The sequence below is a fragment of the Macrobrachium rosenbergii genome, chromosome 21 (assembly GCF_040412425.1).
Source record: "Macrobrachium rosenbergii isolate ZJJX-2024 chromosome 21, ASM4041242v1, whole genome shotgun sequence".
NCBI classification, from domain to species: domain Eukaryota; kingdom Metazoa; phylum Arthropoda; class Malacostraca; order Decapoda; family Palaemonidae; genus Macrobrachium; species Macrobrachium rosenbergii.
Window position 1 is genome coordinate 10,176,163 of NC_089761.1, and position 24,647 is coordinate 10,200,809.

Here is a 24,647-nt window from a genome sequence, read left to right on the forward strand (position 1 = left end):
TTCATTCGTCACTTGTGAAAACTGTAATGAAAAGTACAGTGAGTGGCTAAAGTCAAATTCTACTTATCAACATGACCGGTCTGCTTTTGAGTTCTGTGTATCCTCCAATTTTGTCCAGCTAATTGAAAAACCCACCCACATTTCGGGTTATACATTAGACTTAATATTCACAAATATTCCAGCTATTGTCAAGTCCAAGGTCTGTGAATATAAAGGCACATCTGATCATCGTGCCATTGAGATGGACATATCTGTCAACCTGTATATTCCTAATGTCACCATTGGAAAAACGGTCTGGCTGAAATCCCAAGCCAATTGGAATCGCATTATAGAAGCTTGTCAGGCACTTAATATCTCAGATGCTATATTAGATCCTTATCCCAAGAAGAAGTTAGCTGAAAAGCTGATGGCTATTTTAATAAGATATTTCCCTAGAAAGGTCATAAAACTTAGGACAAATGACCAGCCATGGTTCGATGATACATGTAAACGAGCCTACCCTGACAAACTGACCAAATTTAATGCATGGAGACGAAAGCGTTAAAATGAAAATGACACCATTTTTGTTGTCTCGCTGTGCTGAGAATAGAGAGAGAAATTACATTAATTCCTTGAAGAGGAAACTTGAAGGAATTACTCAGCTTCAAATGTGGTGGACCATGTTGGCATTATCTATCGTCGGGTCAGGGTCGTCTTCCATTCTACCACCACTAACAGATGATGGTAGATTGGTTACTGGCCCTGTGGAAAAGGCTGAACTGCTTCATCAATTTTTTGAAGCTAAGCAATCAGCTAAGGATGTCCCTCTCCCTGGTGCTTGTCATCCTGAACCTATTTTTACAAAATTTACATTTCCCTCCAGGGATGTTAAGAAAATGCTGGATAACCTTGATAGCTGGGGTGGAGACGATCCTGATGATTTCTTCCCTTTGCTTTTTAAGACATTTCTAGTGTGTAGTTTCTCAAGATATAGATTCTATAGATTTTTATGTTGACGTAGTATCTTTGTGGATGAGCGCAAACTTAGTAATACAGTACCTGTTCCAAAGAGTGGCACATCTGCAGACTGCAGTAACTACAGGCCAATATCTATTCTCCCTGTGCTTTCTAAAGTTGCTGAAAAACTTATATTTAAGTCACTATATAAGTATGTAGAATCTAAAGAATTGTTAGCTGATAGTCAATATGCATATAGGAAACAGTTAGGTGTACCTGCGATGCTCTGTTAGACTTGACTTACCATTTGCAAGGGGACCTTGATTGGGGTTTTGAGTGCAGAGTGATTGAAATAGATTTTAGTGCTCCTTTCACTTTAGTAAATCACAAGGCACTTATTTATAAACCTCAGAGTCTTGTAGTGGGTGGATATGTTTTAGGATTACGTCAAGATTTCCTTACAAGTAGGCAGCAGCAAGTTGTTGTGGACTAAGACCTATTTTGTCTGGAGTTCCACAGGGTAGTGTTCGTTGCCCATTGTTAATTTTAGTGTATACAAGTGATATGGTTGTTGGACTAGAAAAAAGGTTGTTCAGTATGCTGATGATGCAACACTTCTGGGTGTGGTAAAGTCTCCACTTATGAGAAATGGAGCTGCCCTAAGCATCAATCGGGACATGGACAGTATCAGAGAATGCTGTAGTGGTGGGGTATGAGGATGAACTCCAGTAAAATAAAAACACTGTTGATAGCAGATCTCATACATATTTCCCACCCCATCCTCCCCTTCAGGATGGAAGTTTGCTGAATGAGTCTGAAGCCTTAACTATTCTAGGTGTAACTCTTGACTCACACATAACGTTTGAGAAACATCTAATTAAGGTTTCAGCATATGTCGGGCGAAAGTTAGGTATTGTTTGTAAGGCCTCATATATTTACAACAGTGATAAAATCAATACATCCTGTTTTAGGTCGTTTGTGCTTCCTTTACCAGAATACTGTTCTCTGGTGTGGATGTCTGCTTCTGCCAGAGATTTGTCTCTTTGGATATAGTGGCTCTTGGTGGTAGGTTTCTGTTTGCTAATAGTAGCAATTATGACTTGGACCATCGACAGATGGTGTCTTGCTTGTCACTTTTTCATAAGTTGTATTTCAACAGAGATCTTTCACATTCACAATTGATCCCCGATCCCCTTTACCTGCCAAGAGCAACCAGATTCGCTGAACAGCAGCACCAATATGCAGTAAATGTGCCTCACTGTCGAACTTCTCAGTTCCAGAGGACCTTTATTCCTCACACTGTTGGACTGTAGAACAGCCTCTCAGAGGATGTCGTGCAATTGGAACTTCAGAAGTTCAAGCTAAAATGAAATGCATCACTGGCCTAATACTATTTCCTTGCATTTTAATGAATTTTTATCTGTTTCTTAATTTATTAATTTATTTTTTTCTTTTTTTAATAAGTGGGATCTCCTTTTACCTCCTCTTACTTCTTCCTACTGAGCACTATATTCTTTAGAAGCTTGAATTTTAAGTCAATGGCCCTTGTGGGTTTGTTCCATATGAATAGGTTTCATCTTCTGAATGATAATGATAATAATAATTGAACGTTTGCAAAACCTGAAATCAATCACAGTAAACTTTTGTACTTTGCCATTAGTTGCATTTGAATCAATTGTAGACTACTATAGTGTGATTTTTTAACCAATAGTGTGCATATTAATGTGTTTATATATATATATATATATATATATATATATATATATATATATATATATATATATATATATATATATATATATATATATATATATATATATATATATATATATATATATATATATATATATATATATATATATATATATATATATATATATATATATATATATATATATATATATATATATATATATTATATATATATATATATATATATATATATATATATATATATATATATATATATATATATATATATATATATATATATATATATATATATATATATATATATATATATATATATGTAACAATTCATTTGGAAACAGACAAAATATTCCGGGTAGGAATATCACATAGCATACCGATTGGTCTGTCTTCAGAAGGCGATGGAGGGTTCAGCCCTTACTTTTTTTCTCTCTCTCTCTTTTAACAGCGAGTCTTTTTCTCAGCGGGTATCTCACGCGCCCCTCTCTCTCTCTCTCTCTCTCTCTCTCTCTCTCTCTCTCTCTCTCTCTCTCTCTCTCTCTCACGTCACAAAGATCTCTTTCGTTCTCGCACTCCACATTAAAGAAATGAAATGGTTCGTATAAGGAAAACTCAATATTTCCTACAAAAATAGATTTATTATTTAAAGCAACCCAACAAGTAATGAATAAACAAAGCAAAGATTAAAATGCATCATAAATGAAATTGTCAAGTAAGAAAACATCTAACTCAAGATTTAGTCTCAGTCCAACTAAAAATCTGATTATGGCTAATAGCCTGCAAATTCAAAAATTCTCTTATATTCCATTATAGACTTTGTAAAGTCTAGTCTCAAGTCTCCCACATAAAATACTAGACATTGCAAAGGTTTGCGTCTGTCTTTCTCTATGATCACACCAACATGATAACATCATGTTATTGCCCACAAAGTCATCACCACAACCATGACATCTGTCGAAGAAATTAAGCACAAAATAATACTCTCCCAAAAATATGCAAGTGCAAAACACAATAATGAAAAGTCTAAAATGCATGAGTAAATAGCATACTGGTAAAATATAGAACACAATAAAATAGAATATTGAAATGGTAAAATGCTACATCCACTTCCCACACAAGTTCAAAAATGTCTTGAAACATGGTAAAAAAAACATAAGTTCACACTTCACACAGAAAAACAAAGAGTCTGAACTGCCAATTCTAAGAGCTCGCCACACTCAAAGATAATGTCTTCACGACCTCGCTCTAGTTCCTCTAATGAACGACCGAACTAATTTTTTGGGCAGAATTAGACACAAAATTGAGATTCTGTAACACACGAACTCATGTACGCACATACCAACTTGGTCATATGACTCGGCCAATATCGCGTGTTCATCACATTAACTACTGAGATGATCAACTATTTGCTGAATGCAACGATTCTGCAAGTGACGGGTTCACGACAGTACCATCTCACAACCAAAAATTCTTCCATCACATCTCTGTACCTGCTAATGTTAAAGCGGCCATATTTTCTGAAATAGTACTCGGCCACCCCATAAGAGCGTCTCGCTCTCCTTAACGGCAAACTAAAACAAAAACATATGTATAAAACATAACAGATAGGGCTTATGCTCAATGAGCAATGTCTACTGAACTACAGCTTAGATACTGCCCTCATGACGTACTTGCACATCTACTGGGGTATTGTCTTAGAGCACTTGCATGAAGTCTTACAAGCACAAATGAGCTTTACTACTCCCATAATAAGAACTATCAGAAAAATAGCCACTAAAACTATTAAGACGGCCGGCAACAAATATTCAATGTACTCGACCATGAACGTATCCTCGATCTCTTCCATTGGCGGGACAGTCATCGGTATCTCAGTCGAAGGCACTGGAACTATATCGTGATTGTTATGCATATGACGCATGATTATCTTCTCGGAACTGTTGAACACAGCACGGCTAAGTACAAGAAAGTCTGTAGACAAGATTCTGCAGGATGAGTCGAACAGCTTGGACCCTCGAAGAACGAACGTCGTCGTCTGGTTACTCTGGCACATCGTCATAAGGGAGCATTCTTTGCAATGCAGGGCAGTTAGAGTACTGGTGGTGATCATGTGGTATTCACGTGGAAACTGTATAAAGTCACATTCAGTCGGAGTCTGTCTATGAACTAAAGACAATTCACAACCACCCACAGATACAACTTGCAACTGGAAAACATTACTGTCACACACATACTTCTCCCCTAACCAAGGTACAACCTGTCTTATAATCAACTCCCAAACCCTGATATTGATCTCCCAAAATGAACATGATCTCTAATCCCTTCCATATCACTACTAAGTCTCCTAAAAGCACTCGGAAAAAGGTCTAATAACAAAACTAACAAAAGGCTTCATCGTACTGACAGGAACGTATACTATCAATCCCCAATCAGACAATCTCACCCTCAAAACATTATAATATAAATACAAATCTCCTCCCGTGAACAATACTTTCAACTCCATGTAAATAAGCGGAATTCCTTAGAACATTTTCTAAGTATCCCAAAGGCAATATATCACCATACACACGACCATCTGCTGCAGCAATAATTGCTCTAACTTGCATTTGCACTTCTGTCCTTAGAGAATCAGTTTCTTTCTCAGCATTAAGAACGATATGTTGGATCGTAAGGAATGCAATTGTCACATCAAGATCTTCTTTCAAACCTCCCACTGAGACTGACAAATCATTCAAAGAACGTCTCATTGTTTCAAAACTATTACTCAATTTCTTATTACTTTCTTGCAACTGATTTAACTGTTTCCCTTGAGCTATTAAGTCTTTTTGAACTTCTGCTACTTTGACTAAACTCCCAATGGACATCGCTCCAATCACAACAATCACGCCAACACCTAAAAGAACTAAAGGTGCTGCTTTTTTACTTCTCCTATTTCCTAATTCATCTAAAATGAACACGAGACAAAAAAAAAATAAATATCATATACGAGTATATATAGTATATACAAACATCAACCCATTTATCCCTCAAACTATATACAAACGTTCCATTACATCCCAACTTTCTTTAATTTTGAAATATCAGTTAATTTCGTCACACCAGTATTTACATCTTTTACTACAAATCTATTCCCTCTTTGATCTCTACAATCTCAAAAGGTCCGTGGAACTTCGGACTTAATTTATAATTCAGATCATTCCGAACATTCACTGTAACAAACACTCTATCACCCATCGAAAAAGCTACTCCCCTCGATTTCGCGTTACTTTTCTCTACCATTGCGCGTGAACTAAGTTCAAGTTCTTTACTGATATGTGCAAATCTTTCTCTCGCTGTATTTATCAACGAAGTGACCGTAACATCACCCTGAACTCGCTCTGGTAACAAATCAAAAGGTCCTTTCAACTTGTACCCATACAAAGCTCCTGCTGGAGATATCTTAATTGTGTCATTCGTCATAGTATTGATACTATATCGCACTTCATCCAAAGATCTGTCCCAATGTGTATCGGAACCACCCACTGTCATGCGTAAAGCTTCGATTACTTTCCGATTCGCCCTCTCACATAACCCATTCACTTCAGGTCTATACGGGATTATAGATACTTTCTTTATCCCCAATTAATTGGCAAGACCCTCTAAAGTCTTATTAATAAACTCCCTACCATTGTCTGTGATCAGACATTCAGGAACACCATATCTACAAATTATCCCCTTAAAGAACGCTATAGCAACTACCTCAGCTGACTTGTACTTCAGTGGGAAAATCTCAACAAAACGAGTTAACTCGTCAACAACTACTAATAAATGTCTATAACCATAAGTGGACTCTGAGAAGTTACCCAGAATATCCATATGTGGTACGGGATATGAACCCAAACGACACGACACCGTCGTCGCCGGCTTATTCGCATTGCAAACAGCACAACTCTTTACAAAGGCCTCCACTGCGGAAAACATATTTTTCCAAAAGAACTTTGACCTGACGTTTTCATACGTCTTGTCCACACCTAAATGAGGAGAACCAAATTTACAAAGTACAATGTCTAGAACTTGTGGTACTAGACTCTCTGGCACGATGATTTGTGTAATTTCACCCATGCTTCGAGTACTTCAAAGTTATACTTAACTTTCCTCACCAATAAATTATTCTCCAACTCTAGACCAGAAAAAGGCAACTATACCCTTTCTTTCGGTGAAACTCCCTAAGAAATGCCTTAGCATCTGACAACAATTTATCCTCATCTTGCTTTTGTTCGAGCAAGCCTATGTCCCAAGTGACATTTTCACCCGTAATATAACACACAACGCATTACCCTCAATATCACAAACAACAATCTCTCCCGAGACTGCCGACTCACTATTTCTCCCTGAAGTATGCACTGTAGGAACGTGTTTGTCCTCTACATGCGATATCTCAGAACTACTAGTATCAGAGACATTAGACACCAAATGTTTACTCTTGTCTCCCACACAGGATTCGGATTGCACTCCCTCATCCTCGACTGGAAAATATCTGCTCAATGCATCAGCAACCACATTATGCTTACCTTCAATGTATTTGAGGTTTGCATCAAAATCTCTCAATGTCAAAAACCAACGCGCTCTCTTGGGCGACAAATTTGGCTTATTAAAAGCTCTAACAACGGTTGATGATCTGTAAAAATCTCAACTTTATTTCCCAACAACAACATCTTAAATGAACAAGGCTAGAGACGACTGCGAAAGCCTCCTTGTCCACAACTGACATCAGCCTTTCGTTACTACCACGCGTTTTGAACTTTCTGCTATAAAAAGTAATTGGGTGTAATTTTCCCTCAAATTTCTGCATCAAACACGCACCTATACCTTCCTGACTCGCGTCAGTCACTAAGGTGAACGGTTGACTAAAATCTGGAAACTTCAAAACAGGTGGGTTCACCAAAGCGTTCTTAAGCTTCTGAAAAGCTAATTGCTGACTGTCACCCCAAACAAACTTAACGTCTTCTTGTAATAGATCTGTGAATGGAGACGCTATTGTAGAAAAATTCCGCACAAAACGGCGAAAGAAACCCGACATACCTAGGAATGAACGAATCTGTTTCCTGGTTTTGGGAACTGGAAAACTCACAATGGCTTTAACTTTCTCATCATTCACTCTGACTCCCTCTTTAGAGATAACATGACCTAAATAGACAATAATTATTTTTCTCTTCAGAAACTCACACTTGGCCAATTTGACCTTTAATCCAGCGAACCGTAATCGCTTGAGGACTTCTTTTAACACCTTTAGATGTTCTTCAATCGTATCTGTGCATATGAGAATATCATCCATGTACACAAACACCAACTTTCCAAACAAACCATGAAGTACTGTGTTAACCAGTGTAGTAAATGTTATTGGGGACCCTTGTAATCCAAAAGGCATCCTATTAAACTCGTAATGTCCCTTTGGTACCTAAAATGCTGTATATTTACGGCTACTCTCAAAAGCGGAACCTTTAAAAACCCTTGCATAAGATCTAAGATGAATATATATTCTTGCCACCGATCTCAACAAACAAGTCAGGCAAACAAGCTACAGGATATCTATCTGGGCATGTCTTTTCGTTCAATTTACGAAAGTCTACACAAACTCTGATACTACCATCTTTCTTTGGAACCGCTAGTAAAGGAAAAACATAAAAGAATTGAAGAACTCGGCCTGATAATTCCTTCCGATTCCCACCTCTGAACTTCCTTTTTCTACTTCCTCTCTGATCTTAAAGGGAATTCGATATGCTGGAATATAAATGGGATTTGTACCTTTCTCTAAGCGGATTGAATGTTCTAAAACATCTGTAACTCCTAATTTATCTCCCTTCAAAGCAATGATATCTAAATATTCTTTCAACACTTTCTCTACTTTATCTGAATACTCGGAATAATCAGCTTTAGCCAAATGTTCGTGAAGAACTTGACTTCTGAATTGCAGCTCCTCTCTGGGAAACATGTTACTGTCTCCACAAAAACTCTCTATCTTATGTTCTTCCTTAAACTCTTCAAAATCAATTACATAAGTACCCTTTGCGATATTTTTTCACTGAGTCTTGATAGCTAACTAATTCTACTACAGTTACGTCTGCGACTGAAACTTCATTTACTGACACCGTACTCACAACGTCTTTGAATTTCTCGGTTCCCTCAACAACGCATACTTGAGAAGGAAACTTTTTCTCTTTCACCGACACTTTAACCAATGTAGGAACTCGCGGTTGCAACTCAATATCTTCCAACAAAAATCCTTTGAAGGACTTTTGCGGAATGTCTTCACTCTCTAATGACTGTTTACACATGTCTCAGACTGCGTCTTAGGTTTCTCAAAGTTTTTTCCTGTGTATATATGGAACAAAACAACCTGGCTCACCTATTGTAATCCCTTTGAATTCCCGTAAGAATGTTGATGTTATGTCGCATGCAAGAAGGGTGTCCTAGCAAAACCATTTCACCTAAGGCTAATCCTTCTATGACCAAAAATTATTCTACTATTGTCTTTTCGCCGATACAAAGCGTAAGAAATGACGAACCTAAAATATTCAGTTTCCTCGCTTGTACGTCACACACTGTCTCATTAGTAGGGACTAATTTACACTCTGGAAACTTCGAGTGAAAAAGGTCAGCATTTACTAGGTTAACTGAGCTACCAGAATCAATGAAGATAGACATTTCAATGCCATTAGAAAATCCACGTACAATCGGCCTAGGTTCTGGTGATTCTAAGACCTGATTGCTCATTATCCTGTGTCCGTTTTCGAACTTATCTTGTGAAAATTCTGATGTTCATTTGTGTACCTAGAACTTGCATCATGTGGAATTCTCCTGTCATATCTATTAAAACTACCCCGTGTTTTCCTTGAATATTCTCTAATCTTTGTAGCTGGGCAAAATCTCCATCCATGGTCTGAAAATTTGCAAACTGAACAATATCTCACTCTGCAATTTGATTTACTATGTCCTAATTTATCACAATTAAAACAACGAATTGTTGTTACTGATCTCTCTGAGATTTTCCTCAATTCCACCCTTGCACATGATTTCACTCCTGCATCATTTCCTAGATTTGAGGAGTTCGCATTATTCTGCGGTTTTGACACTGTAGCTGAAATCTTAGCACCTCCCTTCACAAAACTACTGTCTAGCGTCGGGCATTTTGATAGATTTTTGTTAACCTGTGCAAACAAAAAGGATTCATCTGTGTCCTGATCAATTCTTTTATCAAAACTATCTGTAATTATATCTGGGACTGACGTTAAAAGGCAAGCAAAGTGTAGCAGTTTTTCAAAATTATCTAAAGAAATATTATTTCCATTTACCCATGTAGAGTTTATCATAGATTTCTTTATCTCACCTACTGCATCAAATAAATTCGCACTGTACGCTATTAATGAATCATTACCCTTCCTAGTTCTGATAAGGGCACGTAAATTCCGAACAATGCACTCACGGTCAACTCCACCACACGACGTGCGTAAAATTCCTGAAGTTCTTTCCAAGTTTTACACTTTCTGAACCCGAAACCTCATGCTCGTTCTCCAATATCTCCTTTGCCTAGATCCAAAAAAGCCTTTGCTTCTCTCAAAGCATCAGCTCCATCCGTAATCTTCCTAGAATTCAAATAATTATCTACCGATTCAATAAATGTCTCTACATTCTGTGTTAATTTCCCATCAACTAGTTCCTTAAAATTTGTAATGCCTGCATTAAAATTTGTTAACTTATGGGTCACGACCGACTGGGACGGCCCTGCTTCTGAATCTGACATTTTGCGCAAAATTCGGCGACCCGAACGTAACAACATAAGATGAAACAAAAGAAAACAAGAAAGAAAACGGGAGAAAAGCGAAAGTTAGCCCTTTCCTAAAAAGAAAAACTGAAAATGGGGTTACTCAACACTCAGTCTGCCAACAGAAAACGAAGCTCTGTACAACCTGTGACGTCACCATCTCGAAGACGAAGCAGACAAAAAGATAGGAGTGATTTTTGTTGAATCACCACATGCTTAATTAACTCACAATCGCCACTAATCACACTTATTTGGGTATTTCCTTAACCCCAAAATTGCTCTAGATCTTACCCACATCTATTTTCACACTTCCCCACTCCCGAATGCTCGAATAGAAACAGAAAAAAAAAAATTATCGTGATAACGCGACACTCGACACGCTTATCACACTCGCTCTATTAAAACTGGTGATCATTCATCTCCCTCACGCTCAGTCGCCTCAGGCTGTCTGTGCCTTGGGCATCAACGTTACCAATTAGTCTATTTTTTTTTTAAATCGATTAAAACCCTCACGCTGCTATTATTTCCACTTTCACGCTGCTATTATTTTCACTTACACGCTGACAGTATTTCTAAACCGCTGCCACCAATCTATCTGTAACACCATTTGGAAACAGACAAAATATTCCAGGTAACAAATATCACATAGCATATCGATTGGTCTGTCTTCAGAAGGCGATGGAGGGTTCAGCCCTCACTTTTTTTCTCTCTCTCTCTCTTAACAGCGAGTCTTTTTCTCAGCTGGTATCTCACGTGCCCCTCTCTCTCTCTCTCTCTCTCTCTCTCTCTCTCTCTCTCTCTCTCTCATCTCACAAAGATCTCTTTCGTTCTCGCATTCCACATTAAAGAAATGAAATGGTTCATCTAAGGAAAACTCAATCTTTCCTACAAAAATAGATTTATTATTTAAAGCAACCCAACAAGTAATGAATAAACAAAGCAAAGATTAAAATGCATCATAAATGAAATTATCAAGTAAGAAAACATCTAACTCAAGATTTAGTCTCAGTCCAACTAAAAATCTGATTATGGCTAATAGCCTGCAAATTCAAAAATTCTCGTATATTCCATTATAGACTTTGTAAAGTCTAGTCTCAAGTCTCCCACATAAAATACTAGACATTGCAAAGGTTTGCGTCTGTCTTTCTCTATGATCACACCAACATGATAACATCATGTTATTGCCCACAAAGTCATCACCACAACCATGACATCTGTCGAAGAAATTAAGCACAAAATAATACTCTCCCAAAAATATGCAAGTGCAAAACACAATAATGAAAAGTCTAAAATGCATGAGTAAATAGCATACTGGTAAAATATAGAACACAATAAAATAGAATATTGAAATGGTAAAATGCTACATCCACTTCCCACACAAGTTCAAAAATGTCTTGAAACATGGTAAAAAACATAAGTTCACACTTCACACAGAAAAACGAAGAGTCTGAACTATACCTTATTCTGCCAATTCTAAGAGCTTGCCACACTCAAAGATAATGTCTTCACGATCTCGCTCTAGTTCCGCTAATGAATGACTGAACTAATTTTTGGGCAGAATTAGACACAAAATCGAGATTCTGTTACACACGAACTCATGTACGCACATACCAACTACGTCATAAGACTCGGCCAATATCGCGTGTTCATCACATTAACTGCTGAGATGATCAATTATTTGCTGAATGCAACGATTCTGCAAGTGACGGGTTCACGACAGTACCATCTCACAACCAAATATTCTTCCATCACATCTCTGTACCTTTACCAATGTTAAAGCGGCCATATTTTCTGATATATATATATATATATATATATATATATATATATATATATATATATATATATATATATATATATATATATATATATATATATATGATATATATATATATATATATATATATATATATATATATATATATATATATATATATATATATATATATATATATATATATATGGATGTATGTATGTATGCATGTGTATGTGCCTCAGTTACTCTGAAACTCATTGAGCAATTTCAACTAAACGATATGACTTTTACTATCTAGAAATCAGCACTGCGGGGTAAGACATCACTAGCACCAAAGGTAACCAAAGCGGGGGTCAGGGTTGGTTTTCCATGAAAGGGGGCTGGTTATGCCCGTAGGCTTGGTAACATTACGAATTTTTCATACCTAATTTCGGTATATATACTTATGACTTACTATCTGGAAAAGAACGTACTGTGGGGGTAAGACATCAATGGCACCAAAGAGGGTGGGTGTTGGTAAGGCAGTGACAGAGAGAGAGAGAGAGAGAGAGAGAGAGAGAGAGAGAGTGAAAATATCAAAGTAAAATAAAGAGAGAGAAGAAGGTGTTAGGGAGAAAAAGATAGGAAAGAGACAGGGAGGGTTGGAGAAAGAAAGAGAGAAAGAGTTACAAGGCGTTACAAGGATTAGTATGTCTCAAAAACATTTTGGTCCATCCGAGGAGACATCATGTGAGGGAGAGAGAGAGAGAGTGAGAGAAAGAAAGAAAAGGAAAAGAGAGAGAGAGAGAGAGAGAGAGAGAGAGAGACAGGAAGGTTGAGAGAGAGAGAGAAGAGAGAGAGAGAGAGAGAGAGTGAGAGGGTGGGGGGAGAGAGTGAATGAAAGAAAGAGTGAGAGGGAGAGGAAGTGAGAGAGTGAGAGAGAGAGAGATAAAGTGAGTGAGAGGGAGAGGAAGTGAGGAAGAGAGTAGAGGGGGTGTTAGGAGGAGAGAGAGATAGAGAGAGAGAGAGAGAGAGAGAGAGAGAGAGAGAGAGAGAGAGAGACCTTACCTTACAGACCTTCCAGTTCGTTCGGGCTGCCCCAGGTCCCTCAGTGTGAGGCACCTCTGATGTCTACCAGAGAATTGGTAATATATCTTCTGGTACATTTTGCCTCTTCCAATCTTGGATGGTCTGGGATGCAGCTTAGATATTTGTCGAGCTTATTCTCAAACATATCTATGCTCACTCCTGATATGTTCCTCAGATGAGCTGGTAACGCATTGAATTGACGCTGCATTATCGATGCTGGTGCGTAGTGGATTAATGTCCTGTGTGCTTTCCTTAGTTTTCCTGGTATAGTTTTGGTTACTATTAATCTACCTCTGTTTGCTCTTTCTGATATTTTTAGCTCCATGATGTTTCGGTAATTCCCTCTATCTGTTTCCATGCCTGTACTATCAGTTAGCGTTCTCTTCTTCTTTCAAGACTATATAAATTTAAGAACTGTAGTCTTTCCCAGCAGTCAAGGTCCTTAACTTCTTGTATAGCTGTAAAGGATCTTTGTACACTCTCTATTTGTGCAATATCCTTTTGGCAGTGTGGGTACCATATCATATTGGAATATTCAAGTGGACTATGTACATACGTTTTATAAAGCATAATCTTGTGTTCGGCTTTTCTTGCTTTGAAGTGCTAGAACAACATTCCCATTTTGCTTTGCATTTTGCTAATAGTATTGCTATTTAATCATTGCATAAAATATTCATATTCAACATCACACCAAGGTCTTTAACTGCTTCCTTATTTGTGATTGTCTCATTATTAGGTCCCCTATATGTATATAGCATACCTTCTTTATCACCATAATTTATTGATTCAAATTTATCAGAGTTAAATACCATCCTATTTACCTCTGCCCATTCATATATTTTGTTTATGTCTCTTTGTAGCGAGTTCCTATCTTCATCACAAGTAATTTCTCTAATTATTCTTGTGCCATCGGCGAAACTTCTCACTACCGAGTCCTTAGCATTACAATCATAATAATCAAAACAGCAATGCAGCTAACACCATACCTTGTGGCACATCAGATATTACCTTAGCTTCATCCTATTTCTCAATGTTTGCAATCACTATCTGTTTTCTGTTTTGCAAAAATTCTTTTATCCATCTTCCTACTTTGTCCACCATATTATGTCTTCTTTTTTTTTTTTTGCTAATATATTATGGTCTATCTTGTCAAAAGCTTTTGCAAAGTCTAGGGAAACCACATCTGTATCTTTTTCGTTTATCATATTTTTATATGTTTTCATGGTGGACTAACAGTTGGTTTGTGTACTTTTTCCGGGTACAAAACCATGTTGTCCTATATTAAGCAAACTAATTTTCATTAAATGTTTCATTATATTTTTATTCATTGCCCTTTCATACACTTTCATAATATGTGATGTTAGACACACAGGCCTATAATTACTTCGCTCTAGTCGTGATCCACTTTTGAAAATAGGGGTAATATATGCTAACTTATGTTCATCATAAATCTTGCTGTATCTACACTTTGTCTTGATAATATTGTGAGCTGCTTTGCGATAGAATGAACTACTTTCTTTAACAAAATGGCAGGGACGCCGTCTGGTCTGGCTGCTGATCCATTTTTAATTTCATTAATAGCCTGCACAATATCGGCTTCATTAATATCTATGTCCGATAAATATTCACTGTATTCATCTCTTATTTCTGTATCATTATCTTCATTATCAATTCTAGGTTTAAATTCTCTCTTTTATCTTTCTGCTAATATGTTGCATATTTCCTTTTTTTCATTCGTTAATCGCCCTTCAATTCTTAGAGGGCCTATTTCTACTCTTCTTTTATTCATCTTTTTTGCATATGAGTAAAATATTTCGGGACTTTGTTTGATATTTTGTAGGGTCTTTTCTTCTAAGTTCTGTTTTTCATTTTCTTTTGATTGTATAATCTTTTGTCCTGCACTTTCTATTTTACTTTTTAGTTCCATCACATTCCATGCATTCTTTTCTTTTGTAAGACCTTTTTTCCACTTTATGATTTTCTGGGACAAGATCCTTCTGTCTCTTGGTATGAATGACTGATGTTTACTTTTCTTCTTCAGTATATATTTATCCACTATTTTCTCTAATATTTTATATAATACATGCATATTTTCCTGTATATTATCACTTACATATATGTTTTCCCAGTCTTTGTATAATTCTTCATTGATTTCTGACCATTTTATATTTTTACTATAGAAATTGTATTTTCCATATCCTTCCCACTTTTTCATCTCTTGCTTATCTCTGTTTTCACTTGCTTTGGAATGGACTATTAGTTCTATGACATTATGGTCTGAAATACTCATATTATACACTATTATTTCTTTAACATAATTCACCACGTTCATAAATACTAGGTCTAAAATATATTCCTTTCTTGTTGGCAGGTGATTTATTTGCTGAATGTTATGTTCTAGTAGCATATCTAATAGCTTTTCAAATTGCCTCTTATCTTCTGCTCTACTATTACTCTTTTTTATATGTATAAATACAACCACAAACTCCTATTCATTCTTTCCAGTCTACGGAAGGAGAGTTGAAGTCTCCGGATTGGAGTATAGTCCAGTTTTTGTGATTTCTACATATATCATCCAATTTGTCTATCATTATGTCAAACTCTTCAGTATTAAGGGGTCTGTATATTACGACGTTCCCTAATTTTTCAGATTCAAATTCTACTGCTATTAATTCACATTCCGTGTTACTATATTTCTCACAGATTTTCCCTTGATTTATGTCTCTCCCATATATCGCCGTTCCCCCTTGATTCCTATTTTTTTCTATCTGATCTATAAGTTTGGAAACCCTTTATCTGATCATCATTATCAGCCTCTTGGGAATACTAGGTTTCACTTATATTCATTATATCTTTTTTTCATTTTGGGTTAGTTCTCCTAAGAACTCTATTTTTCTTTTTGAGAAGAGCGGGTGTTAGGAAGGAGAAAGATGTAATAAGTGAGAGAGAGAGAGAGAGAGAGAGAGAGAGAGAGAGAGAGAGAGAGAGTTTATTGGTTGTCATTCAGAGTTATCCTGGGCAGCGCTGGGTTGGTCAGCTAATATATATATCACTGGGGAACATAATTTTTGTTGAGTTAGGTGTGACACTTGTTATTACGTAATTTTTGCGTGCTGAATCCAAAACTGATCTCAGTTTTTCTCTATCACGTCAAGTTTTTAACTATAGGATTTTCGTTTCTTGAAAAATATGAAAAATACTGTACATAACAGTTACAGTGCTTGTTTTATAAAAAGTTGCAAATATTAACATACAATGAAAAATGAAAGAAATAGGCATGAATAGAATGTTTATTTGACATTATTATGTTTTTACAAAAGATAAGGCTATAACTGTGTGCAGGTTAAGGTAAAAATTTACGCCTGTTTCTTTTTCTGGAGTGTTCAACTTGAGGACAATCGCGTTTGGTGCTCCAACAATAATCAGCCATCATATGGACATCCCATCTACCCTGATAACGTTCTTCCATAACCTTCAAATCTTGATGAAATCGTTCACCTTGTTCGTCGCTAGCAGCACCAAGATTTTCCGGAAAGTTGGCAAGATGGCAATGCAAAAAATGCAATTTAATACTCATGTTGCAAGCAAGCGCTTTGTAGCTCTCTAATAGTTTCTGAACAATTTCTGTGTAATTACTTGCACGTGTATTTCCAAGAAAGTTCTTGACAACGTCTTTGAATGATAGCCAAGCATTCTTTTCAAGGTCTGACATAGTACCGGTGAACTGTTCATCTTTGATGAGCTGTCGAATTTGTGGACCATCAAACACACCGGCCTTGATTTTTTCAATTGACAGTCCAGGAAATGTCAAGATGATGCACTTCAAACAGTCGCCATCAGTTGACAATGCTTTTACAAATTGTTTCATGAGACATAGTATTATGTGCAGAGGTGGGAATAATATTTTCTTCCTGTCAACAAGTGGCTCATGTACAATGTTAGGATCTCCAGGTTTAAGATCAGATCTCGGAGGCCAATTCTTCTCAACCCAATGCTTCTCTCGAGCTCTGCTGTCCCACATACAGAGAAAGCAGGGATACTTTGTGTATCCACGTTGCTGACCAAGAAGGAAGGACACCATCTTAAGGTCAACACAGATGATCCAATTGTGTTTGTCATATTGCAATAACTCGATAACTCTCTTTACATCATATTCTTCACGAAGACAGACCGAATGCCAAATAGGGACTGCGCCAAACAAATTGCCATTTTGTAGAAGGACACACTTCAAGCTCCGCTTTGAGCTATCAATAAACATTCGCCATTCATTTGGATTGTAGTTTGAAAGCCCTAATTCCTTCAGTAAACCAGGAATGCTATGGCAAAACACAAAACCGCTGTCACTTGGAAAGTACTGCAGAAATGTACTTTCTCTGGTTCGAAAGTATGATACCTTCAGCCCTTGTTCAAGTAGGTTTTTCTCGTTCAGTCTTGATGCTAGTATTTCTGAAGCTTTTTTTGATAGGCCCAAATCACGCGCTAAATCATTCAACTCGTGCTGATCAAATCCCCTACGAACTGGATCCTCGTGAATGTCAAAATCTGCATCATTGCGGTCACTGTGTTCTTCAACATCACTCAGATCTTCTAGAGGAGGTAGTTGTTCGAAAACTGGAACTGGAATTTCAGCTGAATGAGGCATTGGTCTTATAGCTGACGGTATATTAGTATATTCTATTTTGCTTTTATTTTTCATGTTAAATCCTGATTTTTTCACTGTACAAAAGTAACAGTCTGTGGAATGATCTTTTTGCTCTCGCCAAACTATGGGGATACCAAATGGCATCTTTTCACCTGTTCCTTTGGTCCACATCCGTAAACTCTCGACACAGTGCTTGCACACTTTGTGAGGGGCCCATTGGCTTTTCTTGATCACCAGGTTTCACTTTAAAATAAGCGAAATAGGCCTGTTTGACAAATACGCTGATGTTTGCCCTCTGACTTGGAATGGTGAAACTACCACATATATAGGAGAAGGAGTCAGGGTTGCTTAGCCATTTACGATGAGACGTAGCAGGAGCAGACATGGTCTGAAACAAAAGAAATATATACCTATGTAAATATAACACTAGGCTGGAATAGTTACAAGCTTAAAAAAAACATTAAACGAAATAGAAATTACAATGGTATGTTGTTACAAGATTAATAGAAAAGCCATAACAAATCCTCCTAATTCCTACTATCCTAGCTTTCTGTTTGCAGATATTGACAGTACTGACTTATTGGGAGCTGCACACCTCTCATCGCAGTCTCAATTGTGACTGCACAAACAAGATTGCCACATAGCTGTACATGAGTCAAATCATTATCAGCTGGCAAGTTTTATTACAGCTAACCAGTGGAATTTTGTTTATCTGGTAGGTAAGCTGTTTAGAAAAAACTTGACGTGCTAGAAAAAAAACTAACTACAGATTTGGAATCAGCATGCCAATTTTAGTCTAAATAAGCTCAAAAATCCAACTCAACAAAAATTGTTTTTAAATTGTTCCTCTCATGATATATATATATATATATATATATATATATATATATATATATATATATATATATATATATATATATATATATATATATACATATATACATACATCATTAATTTTCTTCAAATTTACTTGTAGTAGCATCAGGTATATTATCTACTCTGCTGATAATATACCTGAAAATTAATATGTCCTTAAATTGAAAACGTATACAGTCATTTTAATGCATACAAAGGCCATTAAGTTGGGACGGAGGCGAGGAACGGTCGTCCAGTATCAATTCTGGCACTTGGATAAAACAAGGTGTAGAAAAGGACATTAACAAGGATATCTGACGTACTTTAGTTAATTTTTTTAATCTCCTTCGAAGATGTTGTACAGAATAGGACGGGAAGTGCATAGACCCGGCCTTTTATTAATACGATTTTTCTTCATGAGTTGTATTAATGCAGGTTCAAGAAAATATCTGGATGCTGTTTTTACTACTATGGGACAAATCCTTCATACATGATTTTTCACTTAGTTGTACAAAAGAATAATATTGTTTTGGCCGGTTCTAAATGAACATCCATAATTGACAAAAGAAAAAATAGCAAGCTAAGCTTAGGTTTATATATACTCTTGACCCCCTTCTGCACAAGATGTTAGAACAGTATGAAAAGGGATACTCAAAAGTAAGTGTCAGCAATCCAAGTGCCTGAGCTAATTATAGGCACCTGTTCTTCACCTGATTCCATATGCCATGACCTTTGTATGCATTAAAATAGTTATAATCCTTTTTTTTTTTATCTCAGTTATGTTTGTAAAATCGAGTTTTCTTTTCAATACCCTCATCTGTTATAAATAGTTTGCTTGAAAATGCCTTAGGGTAAAGGTAAAAGATCATGTACTGCAGCGTTTTGCTTTCTTGATGATTTTATATTGCTTATGATTTATATCACATCGTTATTCCTGTGACAGAAGTTATACATACTTACATCACACTCACACACTATTAATATATACATATACATACATACATATATATATATATATATATATATATATATATATATATATATATATATATATATATATATATATATATATATATGTATATATATATATATATATATATATATATATATATATATATATATATATATATATATATATATATATGTATGTATGTATGTATGTATGTATGTATATATAGATATAAATATATATATATATATATATATATATATATATATATATATATATATATATATATATATATATATATATATATATATATATATATATATATATATATATATATATATATATATATATATATATATATATATATATATATATATATATATATATATATATATATATATATATATATATATATATATATATATATATATATATATATATATATATATATATATATATATATATATATATATATATATATATATATATATATATATATATATATATATATATATATATATATATATATTAATATTAATAGGTGCAGTGTGTGATATAAATATGTATAACTTCTTTCATGGGAATAACGATGTTGTATGAGTTATAAGCAATATAAAACTAGAGGAAGGCGAAATGGTGCAGTACAAGATCTTTCACCTTTACTCTAAGGCATTTTCAAGCAAACTATTTGTAACAGAAGAAGGTATCGAAAAGAAAACTCGCTTTCACAAACATAACTGAGATAAAAAAATTATTATAACTATTTTAATGCATACAGAGGTCATTACATATGGAATCAGGTTAAGAACAGATGTCTAAGATTAGGCACTTGGTTGCTGACACTTACCTTTGAGTATCCCTTTTCAATCTGTTCTAACATCTTGTGCAGAAGGAGCCAAGAGTATATAGTCTTAAGCTTAAATTGATGTATATATATATATATATATATATATATATATATATATATATATATATATATATATATATATATATATATATATATATATATATATATATATATATATATATATATATATATATTATGTTTTTGACTTTTAGTACCCTTATACCTGAATAAGATATTTGATGTACAGCAAAACACGTTTTAATTGCTCACTAAGTTATGCTCAATGGAAACAAATGGTAAATTACCGATTCTATGCCTGAACCTGCAGTTTCCCACAGAACCTTCTAAGTTATTCAAATAATTGTCTTTTTAGTGTTTGTCACTATAAAAATAACATAATAGCCTAATGGTATGTACCAAGATAAAGGGAACCTCTGCGATATTGGACGTCCAATTAGCATTCTTTAAATGAAAATGATTTTTCTTTCCCTAAGATGTCAATTAATGCCATGCTGCAATCTTTGGTTATTTCGTATTATTCATCAGTAATAAGAAACTTTCGTCGCTTGATGTCTCGATTGGCCTTTACAATTTAGCTAAAAGGAATAGCCTGAATGTTGGCTGATAATTGTGTAAATTCACCCAAACACGCTTCAGTACTGCTTAAGCAGCAAAACACTGATGTCAGTTTGGTGCTGAAGTGTGAAAAACGTAATGTGGCCTGTAATTGCAGCAATAGTAGCAATATTTGTGACTGATTAAGGATGGAAGAGAACTCCAATAACAAAGTCCCTTCGGAAAAGATTCGTGAACTAAGATTGATAAAAGCGAGCGAGAGAGAGTTCATGAACAGGCCAGGAAATTATTGTACTCTCGAAATCCCCAAAGGGATTAACCGACAACGTAAGTTGCAACTTATGCAAATTCACTCCAAAGTTTAATCCTACCTTTCATAACGTCTTACTATAAACACTAGCACAACAGGATTAGGTATGATGCATCCTCTATCCTTTCGAAAAAGGTGGTTGAGTGCTGGAGTCTGAGTTTTAGAAATGATAGGACTTTTTAACTGATGTCTCCCGGTGCTCGTTGGAAAATGAATGCATTTATCGAATTCACGTTACTTTCATTAATGATTACCGTGACAGCTGATCCACTGGTGTTAGGTTAGTTAAAACAATAGGGTTTTCTGTCCCTTGAGTTTTACCAATGACTTTGATTCCCTCCAGCTTTGACAATTTTAATTTTGTTGTTGCATATCACTTTTGGCATTTCATTTGGGGTATCTAAATAAAACCTGACTCATTTTATAAACGGTTTTTCCAATGATAAGTAAGGGTATATAAAGGGAAGAGGAGAGAGGCATTCATGAATTATTTTAGATTCGTTACCCTAAACTTAAGGAATACATATATATATATATATATATATATATATATATATATATATATATATATATATATATATATATATATATATATATATATATATATATATATATATATATATATATATATATATATATATATATATGTGTGTGTGTGTGTGTGTGTGTGTGTGTGAAATACACACACACACATATATATATATATATATATATATATATATATATATATATATATATATATATATATATATATATATATATATATATATATATATATATATATATATATATATATATATATATATATATATATATACAGTATATATATATATGTGTGTGTGTGTGTGTGTGTATATATATATATATATATATATATATATATATATATATATATGTGTGTGTGTGTGTGTGTGTGTGTGTGTGTGTGTGTGTGTGTGTGTGTGTATTGTTACAGATTGCCGTGAGGAGACTGTATTTTATTTTGAATTAATAATCTTGACTTTACAAAACCCTCTTCGTAAGCCTGTAAACTAATAAGAATGCAAAATAAAGCAACAAATGGTAGGTCGCCAAGTGAAAGTGTATTTCTTAATATTAATTTATTATTTACAATCACAGCAAGGAAGAAATTACCCAGGAAAATTGGAACACTTTCACTAAAGTAATTAACTTGGAGGTCACACAACAGTGATAACTGAGTGAAATGGATAACACATCATGTTTACTATACGGGCCACATGCAAGTGGGCCTGTAAGGCAATTAGGCAGTAATTCTATCAGCCCCAGTAGGATAGAAATCTTCAGGCAATCAGAAACACAGAAACATGGCTAGGCTGGTAATGGCACCAATACATTCCTGGAATGAGACGGTTCCAGGTAAGACTAACACTGAGATGATATTCTCTCTATGATTAAATAATTACTCTACTCACTTGCTAGCAATGGGTGAGAATTACGTTAAACACTGTCAGTGAATTTACACATGAGGGTAATAGATTCACTGTTGGAATTGAAAAGACAAAGAGTTACCGAGACGGTGAAATGTGTAAGAGAGAGTAACAAGTCAAAGAAAAAGATACTAGCTAACCAATTTTCTCTTCTGGGGCACATACCTTCGTTCCTTCTTGGTTTTGCTCTCACACACACAACCTTATGTCGATGTGATCCAAGTTATCTGTGACGATCGAGAATTAGTACTTCTGTCCAGTGTGAGAAAGTGTGAGTTCCAAAGTCACCCCAGCTTTGTGGTTGTATGGGCAAAGGTCACCTGTGAGGAGCAACTCCTGGACTGGTCTGGATTGAACTGAACTCTGGATGGCTGTGACCCATGTGTTTTGAGGTCTCGGTTGTTGTTGTTGGAAGCATCGCTACAGGCTACAGATGCAGCCTGTACCGGAAAGTAGGAAAAGAGGCTTGGTCAGCAAAAGGTAGAAAACTCAGTGGGGTTAGACTGGATTTTGAGGTTAAGACAAGGAACAGCTCTCTACCCCACACGTGTTCTCTCTTGGGACCCTTAAAAACCCTTCCCTGAAAAAGGTGAGACACTCACTGGTCAAAACTCTCCTATCACTTCTAGGTCTATGGGTATCCCTCTCTCCCCTACTGTCGGGTATTTTTGCCATAAGAAGGGCTTAAGAGTTAGCGATATAGCAGTGAACTTCATAAAAGCTCTCCTTTTAAGAGGACATTTCACTCTCTTTCAGGCGTGAAGGTATGCACTAGCGAGCCACTGAGATCGATTATGTGAAGTGCTTCTCATAATGGATCATTGCCCAAAGCAAAATTGGAAAAAGTTTTAGATGTAATTCTAGCTTATCCCCTGAGCAGAGTGAGTGTTTTAGCTAACTTAACTTGAGGTCTCTAACACTAGCTTAAAGGGTGCCTGCATTTATTTAAAGATGCTGTCTGTGGAATAAAATGAACTGGCACTACTACTGACTCGATGTCATTATTTATCTAACTGAATGTCACACAGAACCAAGCGAACGCAGCACTAATGATAACTAACTACCTGCAGAGAATAAAGAAAATTGCAAAAAAGTCATTCGAGCTATGCCATAATGTTAACGATACAAGTTTATCAGCATTAAAAAAATTAAATACATATGAGTTAGTTACTCTATGATGCATGCTACAAAATACAATGGAATGCACCACAATATAATAAAGAAAGCAACAAAATTGCTAAATGGGCTAGGACACACTCTTCAATTGGTTGTGCTGAAGAACAGACTTAGTGAAATACAAAGTAAATTCTTTCAATACAGCAACACTGATTAAGGGGATCGGCCGGTTTCCGACTTTTTAACGACAGGTTGTTGATATATAAGGGGTTTGTTAAAGGATATTGTGTGGAACTTCTGGGGAAAAAAATTTTTGTTCAGTGACCTTAGGTTTTGTGACGCCAGAGCATTTTTCGGCCAAAATGGCCATTTTCAAAATGCATCCTCCTTTGCTTTTGGTTTTAAGGGATGAGATTTGAACCACGTATAAAACACATATGGACCTTCGATACAAAGCCGGGGATTTTTGATTTTTCAATTATTTTTCGAGATATGAATTTTTTTTTAATGAAATTTTCCTGGAAAATTACAGAAAAAAAAATTGCCAAAAATCAGAAACTCAAAATATTAAAAATCCCGGCTTTGTTTTAATCTACCATGTTTCCCATGTTAAATTTAAAATTTCATTTAGATTGG

At 35.4% G+C, this 24,647-nt stretch overlaps 1 protein-coding gene across 1 annotated transcript; it reads right to left on the reverse strand.

The window, feature by feature from the left end:
- Window positions 1–16,610: 16,610 nt before the first annotated feature.
- LOC136849384 (uncharacterized) lies at window positions 16,611–18,295 on the reverse strand. Its single transcript, XM_067122736.1, is given in 2 exon segments — window positions 16,611–18,126; window positions 18,128–18,295. Coding segments are annotated over 2 exon segments (1,683 nt in total). The 3' UTR covers window position 16,611.
- Between the last annotated feature and the right edge of the window lie 6,352 nt (window positions 18,296–24,647).